Below are 10,727 nucleotides of genomic sequence, written 5' to 3' on the forward strand. Positions count from 1 at the left end.
GCACTGAATATTTTTTCTAACACAGAAACTGGCCGGGGAGAAAGAATATCATGTGGAGGCTTAAGATAGCAGACGGTGGAAAAGATCCTTATATCTTCAGCACAAACAATTTTGCTGGAAGGCAGATATGGGAGTTTGACCCTAACGCTGGTACTCCTGAAGAGAGGGCTCAGGTTGAAGAGGCTCGTCAAAATTTCTACAACAACCGGTGCCAGGTGAAACCTAGCAGTGATCTCCTATGGCGAATGCAGGTATTCCCATCTCTCTCTCTCTATGATCCTCTACACACAAAACAGCAAGCTACTTTCCTCTTCCTGCCATGCATAATGTTCACAACAACCATTACCACCGCATCAAAATCTGTGTCCAGATAGAAAAAAAGCTTGACCATGACTGCTACAAACAAAGCAGTTAACAAGAAAAACTCAATAAACTAATTAACCAGAACAAAACTCAGAGTTCAAAACTAAACCAACCGATTAACTATACAAAATCAATTACCCGACGTGGAGTTTGGTTTTGTATTCTACCCGGTTTGACGTTAGAAGCCCTATGATTTAAATGAGATCTTTTTTTTTTTTTTAAGCTTTTGGGGTCATATTATCTGTTGAGCTAGCGACCACTCGGTACCATCGAATCACTAAGTTTTTGGAATGCTCTAAATTGTACTTAAGCATCCGATCCGACTAAATAACTTAAAGTAAAGACTTCTATCTCTTGATGGCGAATCTTGATTGAATAACAATAGGAACCGATTGGAGAAAGAAAAAGCACATACATGGCATGAGATATCCGATTGAAATATGTTAAGCTTACAAAAAAATTTGTTTACAAAATGATATGGTACAATATGATTAAAACAAAAGTTTTGAAGAAATTTCGTTAAGCCTATTTTAATAAGTGACAAGTGTCTTCTCGTGTGTGTATATATATATATTTTAAGACTCAATTATTGGGATCCGTATTCCTTAGAATTCACAGGAGAATTTTAGTTTTTGAAATTTCAGATCTAGATCATCTATTTTTTAATATCATTAAAAATTTATTATTATTTTATTATTAATGGGACACGCGACAGGATAATGGCTCCTTGATGAAAATGAATAGCTTGAATATGAAATTTCAGAAATTAGAATTCTCCTAAGAAATTCAAGAGATCCGAATCCAGTTAGTTTTTATTTTTTATTTTTTACATGTCCGCATTCTGTTTTATTAGGCATGGTCCGAGCCGATTGAGATACCTCTTGGGGACCAGTTAGTTATTGTTATTCTACTAACTTAAGAACTTAAACATTAATTTTTGAGAAATTCAAAGATGTTGAAAGAAACTTGTCACTTATTTAAATAGGTTGAAAAAAATTTCATCTATATTGGTTTGAAGAAAATTTATATCCTATCTAAAATATCTAACAAAAAAAAATTATTTTTTTTATTTTAACTTATATTTTTTTTACGCATTCTAACAAATTTTTTATTATTTTCTTTGGTTTCTTTTAAATATTATTATTATTATTATTATTTTATTGTATATCACTCTTTCTTCTTCCAGCACCATTTCAGTATTTCTGACCTTTCCAAAGCTCTCTAGTCAAGGTGGTCTTCCCAGACCTCCAATCCATCTCTTGACCTTCTTTCCCAAATCCAACGCCACCCTGAAGCTCACCAAACTACTCTCCCTCCTCCACCATTTTCACCACCGATCATCATAGCCCAGGCTTCTGCTCCAGCAGCTGAGCCATGCCTCGAACCCCAACCCTTCCATCACAAAACGCCAATCCCAGAAATAAATCCCTCTGGAAAACCAATTCGAGACATGGGTCCAGAAGATCAAGCCTGGGTTCACCCCCTCCGACGTGGAAGACGCCCTCTGCTCCCAATCTGACCCCGACCCGGACCTCTTCTTCCTTCTTTTTTCTATTCTCGTCTCTTTCTTTTCTTTCAATGTATAGTTTTTGCTCAGCTTCTTTCTTCCGGTACGTACGCAAACGGTATGTTTCGTTTTTAGCTTTGCTCTGTCAAATTTCAAATCCATAGCTGTTTTGGAGTTTACCATGCAACTAATGTGGATAGGATATAAGTTGTAAAGGTAATAGCGATTGTATAATAATCTATCTGTGTTCTGTAAATATTCTAGATTCTTCATAGGAAAATATATTGTTGTACAATATATTGGTCTAATATATTAATCCATTGTTTTCTTTACCTTATTTTACTTATTATTGTTCTTAATTTTTTATTATTCTTTTCCAAGACATTTCCTTGAACCAAGGCACATCACTAAATCCTCAGTATAACACATAGCTTAGATCTATAAATGTTGTTTTGACTGTTGGTTTAGGAAATGAAATTGCTCTCCCACTTCTGGATGCAGAGTAATCTAGCAGCTTTAAAATTAATATGTATCAAGAGATATCTAATGATATTTATGAAATTCTTTACAGCTCCAATATGCTTCTTAATTTCTTTGTTAAAATGATTGCAGTTCCTTAAGGAGAAAAACTTCAAACAAAAAATTCCCCAGGAAAAGGTTGAGGATGGAGAGGAAATCACGCATGAAAAGGCCACAGCTACATTGAGAAGGGCCGCCCATTTCTTTTCGGCCTTGCAAGCCAGTGATGGCCATTGGCCTGCTGAATTTGGTGGTGTATTGTTTTTCCTTCCCCCTTTGGTGAGACTCATAATTATTATCAATTTTTTTTTTTTTTTTTTTTATCAGTGTCATTATTGTGATCATCACATAATCAAACAGATACTGTTTGGGGATATTTACGTAAAAAAGTACACATCAAGGAACCTTTTGTGATACCAGGAAATCATCAACAACATAACAGCTTTCTCTAATGATATTTAACACTTAAAAATATTCTAAGATTGACCATATTATGAACAATACCATTGGATCGATGACGACATGCCTGCAATATTTGACTTATTTTGGTTTTCATCTTTGATGCAACTGCTAATTGTATTCTTTTGAACCCGAAAAAATGCAGGTAATGTGTTTGTACATTACAGGACATCTTAATATTGTGTTCCCTGCTGAGCATCAAAAGGAAATCCTTCGACACATATACTATCATCAGGTGTATATTCTTGGAAGCTTTACATGTTAATTATGCAAACAAGATTAGATTTTCTGTTGAATTACTTGTTTCCTTTCCTTTTTTGTGTGTTTAAACTCTCATATTTAACAAGTGTGCTGTAAATTTTGCATATTGTAGAATGAAGACGGTGGTTGGGGATTACACATAGAGGGCCACAGCATCATGTTTTCCACGGCCCTCAGCTACATTTGTATGCGTATGCTTGGGGAAGGACCTGATGGTGGTCAGGACAATGCTTGTGCAAGAGCGCGAAAGTGGATCCTTGATCATGGTGGTGTAACACATATACCTTCTTGGGGAAAGACCTGGCTTTCGGTATGTTAAATCGTCACTTATTCCAAAAGTTTATGCTGATAGAAATGGGTAAATTTAACTATTTAATCAAATACTTTAACACCCTCTCTCATATGTGGACTCAAACTCCCTTTTATTAGGTGATGCCTAACACTTTAAATATTTAATTTAAATGGGTCAGGTTCTAATTCATTACCTTTAGCTCTCATACTATGTTAAATCACCACGTATTCCAAAAGTTTAATCCAGTGAGAATGTATAAATTTAATAAATTTCATAAATCTGGTCATATTGCTTTCATGTCCAGTTAGGAAATGATTATATATATATATATATATATATGTTCAAATATTCACTATGCATGATGATTGTTTGCTGATAATTAACTCTAGTATATGCATTTTCCCTTTGTCGTAGATACTTGGTGTGTTCGAGTGGATTGGAACTAACCCAATGCCTCCGGAATTTTGGATCCTTCCTTCATTTCTTCCCATGCACCCAGGTTTATACATGTCTTCTTACTACTTCATTATACTTCCTGAGAATGTCACTGTACTTTAAATCTTTATTGCATAATGGAATGTTTTAAAAATAATTTAGTCCAATGTTGAAAATTAGATACAGTGTTTAATTGAAATATGGTTCGCACTTAGCACTTCTATTTGAAGCCTCTGTTACTAGAGAGGTTTTAGTTTCTTCTCTTTGATAATTAAATTTGCTACATATTGCTTATCAATTATCATTTCCCTAAAATGCAGCTAAAATGTGGTGCTACTGTCGCTTGGTGTACATGCCCATGTCATACTTGTATGGGAAAAGGTTTGTAGGCCCAATCACACCTCTCATTCTTCAATTGAGGGAGGAACTCTACACTCAACCTTACAATGAAGTTAATTGGAAGAAAGTGCGCCATCTATGTGCAAAGGTGAGCTCACCTTAATCGTCTCTTCATTGTTGATACTTGCTCATTGCTACATATGTTTTTCAATATTCTTCCAATGCTTTGATTGTGAAAAACTATTGTTATAGGAGGATCTCTACTACCCCCACCATTTGATACAAGATCTGCTCTGGGATAGTCTATACATATTCACTGAGCCTCTTCTCACACGTTGGCCCTTTAACAAGCTGGTTAGAGAGAAGGCTCTTCAAGTAACAATGAAGCACATTCATTATGAAGATGAGAAGAGTCGATACATTGACATTGGATGCGTGCAAAAGGTAATGTTATCATACAATAAAGGGAAGCAATGAAGAGCATCTATTTGGGCTATATATCAATACTCCTAAATCCATTTGCATTGAATAGGTGCTATGTATGCTTGCTTGTTGGGTTGAAGATCCAAATGGGGATTATTTCAAGAAGCATATCGCTAGGATCCCAGATTACATATGGGTCTCTGAAGATGGAATCAAGATGCAGGTCAATACGCATATTTTGCACAAACATTTGCAAAACCTTTTGTCCATCCATTGAACATTTGAGTTGCACTTTATATTGAACTATGCATGAAGAGATTTCCTAAAATAAATTTCTTTCTAGGATAGGTTTTGTAAATATAACTATTCAAACTTGAGTATAAACCCCAAGCTCTTGTTTTTAAGCTTCAAGTCTATAAGTCCTTAATCTTTGCAAGAAAAAGGAAGGGATCGCTGGCTTTGATATACGCCATTTGTATTCAGGGTTTTGGAAGTCAACTGTGGGATGCTGGTTTTGCTATCCAAGCTTTACTTGCTAGTAATCTCACTGATGAAATTGGACCCACACTTGCGAGAGGCCACGACTTCCTGAAGAAATCTCAGGTTTGATTTTCAATTCTAAAAGCATCTCTTCACCATAATCATCAAATCTGCCTTTTTGCTTAAAAAAAATAAAAACTATCCAGTATTCATTCAAACTAGTTATTTCATTTTTCCCTTAAAAATTGTAAAGGTCAAGGACAATCCTTCAAGAGACTTTAAAAGCATGTACCGTCACATTTCTAAAGGATCATGGACTTTGTCTGATCAAGATCAGGGATGGCAAGTTTCTGATTGCACTGCAGAAGCTTTTAAGGTAATTAACTTTGTTTAAACGTGTCAATGGGGTAAAGTGTTACACCTTTTTCCATAATTAATTTGTTCCTCACCAAATTCTTTTCTATTTCAGTGTTGCATGCTTTTATCCATGATGCCACCAGAAATTGTTGGTGAGAAAATGGAACCCGAGCGATTTTATGATTCTGTAAATTTCATACTTTCTCTACAGGTGAGGATTAACTTTCATTATTGTTAATTTATGAGTCATCCCAAAAGGTTAAGTTGATGGGAAATGGTTGCTTTTAATTATTTAAATAATATTCTAACACTTTTCACGTGTGTAGGCTCAAACTACTCTTTAATAAGCGAATAAGGGAAAATGTTGATTTTAATGATTTAAGTAATATTTTAATAATCCCTCACACGTGGGCTCAAACTACTCCTTAGTAAGTGATGCCCAACATGTAGAGAATTTAGAACATTGACTTTGATACCATTTTAAATCACCAATTATTCCAAAAGCTTAAATTAATATGAAATGATTGATTTTAATAATTTATTCAATATTCTAACAACTAGCATTGTATTTTGAGGTACAAATATTTGGAAACTATCGGCATGAATAGGAAACCTAGGCTTCATTTGGTTTTTCTAAGGATCTAAAACTTTCTTGAAGTTTCATTTATCTAGTGCAATGTTTATTTCTTAAATATTTCATTGCATTCATATCATTAAGCTCTATTTATGGTTTAATGCAGAGTAAAACTGGCGGTATGGCTGTCTGGGAACCAGCTGGAGCCCAAAAATGGTTGGAAGTAAGTACCTTAACATACTGAAGTGGCCTTTTTGAAATATGCTTATAGGAATACTTCAAAACTATCTAGTGCTTCTAAATTCACCATTTTTATCGTATATTAATGGAAATTTTCTCTCTTTTTATTTTTTATTTTTATCATTAGCTGCTTAATCCCACAGAATTCTTCTCTGACATTGTCGTTGAGCATGAGTACGTTGAGTGCACCGCAGCAGCAATCCAAGCTTTAGTTTTGTTTAAGAAGTTATACCCCGGGCACAGGAAGGAAGAGATCGAAGATTTCATAAAAAGTGCTGTGCCATTCATTCAAGACATGCAAATGCCTGATGGTTCATGGTATGTTCCACTGGTTTCTTAGATATTTTTTCTGACATTTGTCTGTTTTTATACTATTGCATGATTAAGCATTTGCACAGGTATGGAAATTGGGGAATTTGCTTCATATACGGTACATGGTTTGGACTTGGAGGATTGGCTGCAGCTGGCAAGACTTGCAGCAACTGTCCAGCTATGCGCAGAGCTGTTGATTTTCTACTCAGAGCACAAAGAGATGATGGTGGTTGGGGAGAGAGCTATCTCTCATGCCCAACCAAGGTAATGTTTTAACACGTATAATGCTAAAAGGCTCTTGATTCTTATTTGTTTTTCATCTTTATTTCCAAACATCATTAAGTTTTTCATTATCATTTACTCTCAACATCATTGATAACAATTTAAGAACCTTTAATAACATGCACTGTGTTGTTCCACAAAGTTTTTGGATCAATTTGTCAAAGAAAAGTCCTTATTGTTTTGGCTTTCTAAGATTTGGCAGATGCTAGATAATAAAACTATAAACTCTTTGTGCTTGATTATATAGGAATATGTACCTCTTGAAGGAAACCGATCAAATTTGGTACAAACTGCATGGGCAATGATGGGTCTCATTCATGCTGGACAGGTAAGACTCCATGGTTTATATTATACTGTCATTATTGTCCTATGCTTTGATCCTGCATGTTCTGATGTTAAAATTGTATCTGCAATAGGCTGAAAGAGACCCAACGCCTCTTCATCGTGCAGCAAAGCTGATAATTAATTCTCAACTGGAAGATGGCGATTTTCCTCAACAGGTACCTCTCTTTAAAACATGCATTTAATTCAGAAAGAATAGGGAGCAAAGAAAAATAACCCAACTTTGAAGTTTATTATGCTTGAATTTTACCGCCAAAGCTTTCTAACCATTCATCACTCTTTCATACAGGAAATCCTTGGAGTCTACTTGAGGAATTGCATGATACACTATGGAACATACAGAGAAACTTTCCCATTGTGGGCTCTTGCAGAATACTGCAAGCGTGTCCCATTGCCATCCAGAAAAATTTGATTAATTAGTGAACTATATAGCTCAACCCCTACACATAAGAGGCTCCAATAAGAAAGCCAATTGTTAATTTTCTTAAGGAATATAATACAATGTTGTACACTGAGACTAATATGTAAGAAATTCCCTAATTATATTAAAGTGTATCCCATATGCCACATATGTTTGACCCTTATGTCTTCACCACAAACAATTTTGCTGGGAGGCAGACATGGGAGCTTGACCCTCAGGATGGTACCCAGGGGCGGAGGGAGGGAGGGTTGAGAGGGGTCAAATGCCCCCCCCTCCCCCCTCACCTCCCAAAAAATTCCCTTACTACTGAAAGAATTTCTTTGGATATCCTGATTGCCCACTCTGCCACTCATCAGGGGGCAAATATTTTTAGAAAGGCTGAGATTCACGCCTCACGAGTATCTACCATTGTTTCTTGTGTTTTGGTATTTAGGTTGAAGACGACTGCTACGAGTGTTTTATTTTTGACAAAAACGCACAACTTTGTATTATAAAACGATCGTTTGACTAAAGTAGAACGTTGCGTTTAACAACTTTTGTTTGAACGCTCTCCTGGGCCCCCGTCCCGCTCCTTTATGGCCGTGTGAAAAAAAAAAAAAAAAAAGGAAGAAAAGAAAAGAAAAAAAAAAAATGACGGTTTAAAACTCTAAAAGCCTTACTTATTTAATGGGACTTAAACAGCGCCAACTTCAAAAAAAAAAAAAAAAAAAAAAGTCTGATTTTTTATTTATTTTATTTTTTTATCACTACGTCTGACTTATAAATACAACTATAGTATTAAGGAGGGATTAATTTTTTTTAAAATTGTTCTGACTTCAATTTCAAACTTACCTAGGTATATATTATATTCAAAAAACATTGATTTGCTATTGCAAAACATTAACTTTTAGAGTTGGTTTGGATTTGCGATTTCAGAATGTACGAATTTAAAATGTACAATTGAAAAACATGATTTGTAAAATGTTTTTTTTTTTTTTTTTGGGACAAAATTGCAGTTTAGCCTTTAAAATCGTAATTTAATGTTTTAAAATTGTGCATTTTTAAAAAAGAGGTGTGATACAACCACAACTTAAACTCAACTTTGGCCCAACTTCCAGACTAAATTTCTTTCTCTCTATTTTAAGGCTCTCTCTCTCTCCTCCACAGGCTTTTTTTTTTTTAAAAAAAAAAAACTTAAGAGAAAAGTTGAGTTTAAGTTGTGTCTTTATCATTTTCTTTTAAAAAAAGCCTCATTACCTGTGATTGAAAACACAGATTTTATACATTTATTAAAATTTTAAGTTGAGTCGTTTGTACAGTAAACGGTATAAATTTTAGGAAAATGCTAAAGACCCAACTATTTTGCCTAACTTTGGGCAACTTTTGTCTTATTTTTAATTTTTTTTTTTTTAAAAAAAACAAAATAAAAAATGAAAAAAATGTGTGAAGCAATAATATTTTTTTTGGTCCTTCTTTTATCTGGTATTTTTTTTTTAAAAAAAAAATGTATTTTTCTTCATAATAGTGTCATTTTTTTTTTTAAAAAAAATAACAAATAAAAGAAGGACAAAAAAAATATTATTGCTTCACACATTTTTTCATTTATATTTTTTATTTTTTTTTAATTAAAAAATAAGGTAAAAGTTGGCCCAAAGTTGGGCAAAATAGTTGGGTCCCTATCATCCCTCCAAATTTTATTGTTGTTTATTATACAACGGTATAATTTTTTAATGACGTTTATTGTATAAACGGCATAAATTATTGACATTTGTGCCGTTTGTACAATAAATGTCATTAAAAAATTATGTTGTTTATCGTTCAACCATAACAAATTAAAAATTTGTGTTTAATTTGTATCGGTTGTACAATAAACGACAATAAAAAGAGAATAACTTATATAAGGTCTTGGCATAAACCAAGACCTTTGTGCCCTTCAATAAAAGCATGACAAATTAGCGTGGAACACCATAACAAAAAAAAGCATAAACACCTAATTTATTCTCATCAAGAACTTATATGAGTTAAAATAATAATAAAAAAAATCTTCTTAAATAAACCTTTCATGTTCTTCTTCTCTAGACCTACCGTGAGCCACTAACCTGTTGCTAGCAAGCTCATACCGTGCTAGAGACGACGCCAGTCGGCCCAAAACTTGTAGGAGACCATGCTGGCCATCCCCTCTCTCCCTATTTTCACCGGCAGCAGAGAATTTTTTTTCTTTGCTGCTGGTGCTCCCTCTCCCATTTCAAAGATTTGGGATGATTGCTTGATTGTTTAATTTTCAAATTTTGGGTTCTCCCATTTCTCTGCTGCTAAACATGTTGAAAATCAAGCAATCAACCAAAATCTTTGAAATGGGAGAGGGAGCACCGACAGCAGAGAAATTTCTTCTCTACTGCCGGTGTGTGTGAGAGAGAGAGAGAGAGAGAGAGAGGGAGAGGAGCACCAGTAAGGTCTGGGCTGGCCAGTGTCGTCTCCGGCGCGGTCTGGGCTTGCCAACGACGAGTTGGTGGCTGACGGTGGGTCTAGAGAAAAAGAAGAGGAAAGGTTCATTTTAGAAGATTTTTTTGTTTTAACCCATAAGGTCTTGGTAAGAATAAATTAAGTTTTTAAGTTTATTTGTATTATAGTGTTCCACGCTGATTTGTTATAATCTTATTGGAAGGCACAAAAGCCTTGATTTATGTTAAAACCTTATAAAAGTTATTTTTCAATAAAAATTATGTTGTTTATTGTACAATCGGCATAAATGTAGTATTATTGTGCAAGAATAAAAAAAAATTATGCCGTTCACTCTGATTCTATGCCGTTTCCGGTGTACAAACGGCAGCACAATGCTGGAAAATTTTTTCCCTCATTTAATTTTTCCCCAACTACCCTACCGCAACCCCATTCAATTCTTCACTCCCAACCCCCCACCCCCCAACTACCCTACCTCTACCTCATTCAATTCTTCAACTCTCCCAAACCCCCCCCCCCCCCCCCCAATGCACCCCCACTCTCTCTCCCCAGCCTCTCTCCCCCCAACGCACCCCATGCCTCTCTCCCCCACGCTGCCACGCAACCTCTCTCTCCCCCATCCACCATATATATATGCAGAGCCCACCCCCCACGTACTCTCACTAACGGCGGCGGTGAGTAG

General features: G+C 35.2%; 1 protein-coding gene across 2 annotated transcripts; it reads left to right on the forward strand.

The window, feature by feature from the left end:
• The first annotated feature begins 17 nt into the window (after positions 1 to 17).
• LOC132178794 (beta-amyrin synthase) lies at positions 18 to 7,765 on the forward strand. 2 transcript variants are annotated; one of them, XM_088513338.1, is made up of 17 exons: positions 18 to 251; positions 2,483 to 2,668; positions 2,994 to 3,083; positions 3,222 to 3,419; positions 3,816 to 3,900; positions 4,157 to 4,323; positions 4,428 to 4,619; positions 4,708 to 4,821; positions 5,082 to 5,201; positions 5,332 to 5,454; positions 5,548 to 5,646; positions 6,176 to 6,232; positions 6,377 to 6,567; positions 6,648 to 6,825; positions 7,091 to 7,171; positions 7,260 to 7,343; positions 7,475 to 7,765. In XM_088513338.1, the coding sequence occupies exons 1-17, from the start codon at positions 51 to 53 to the stop codon at positions 7,595 to 7,597; spliced, it is 2,289 nt and encodes a 762-aa protein (XP_088369464.1). In that variant the 5' UTR covers positions 18 to 50; the 3' UTR covers positions 7,598 to 7,765. The 2 variants fall into 2 exon arrangements, with proteins under 2 accessions (XP_088369464.1, XP_088369465.1); XM_088513339.1 differs by lacking the exon at positions 4,708 to 4,821.
• Positions 7,766 to 10,727: the final 2,962 nt, after the last annotated feature.

The sequence above is a fragment of the Corylus avellana genome, chromosome 2, assembly GCF_965113065.1.
Source record: "Corylus avellana chromosome 2, dhCorAvel1.hap1.2, whole genome shotgun sequence".
Lineage (NCBI taxonomy): Eukaryota > Viridiplantae > Streptophyta > Magnoliopsida > Fagales > Betulaceae > Corylus > Corylus avellana.

Excerpts from the sequence above, each read along its gene's own strand:
- LOC132178794 (XM_088513338.1), top strand. The coding sequence starts at position 51 with ATGTGGAGGCTTAAGATAGCAGACGGTGGAAAAGATCCTTATATCTTC. Across the intron at positions 2,669-2,993 it reads TGTTTTTCCTTCCCCCTTTG|GTAATGTGTTTGTACATTAC; the intron begins GTGAGACTCATA and ends GAAAAAATGCAG. Across the intron at positions 7,172-7,259 it reads GTCTCATTCATGCTGGACAG|GCTGAAAGAGACCCAACGCC; the intron begins GTAAGACTCCAT and ends TATCTGCAATAG.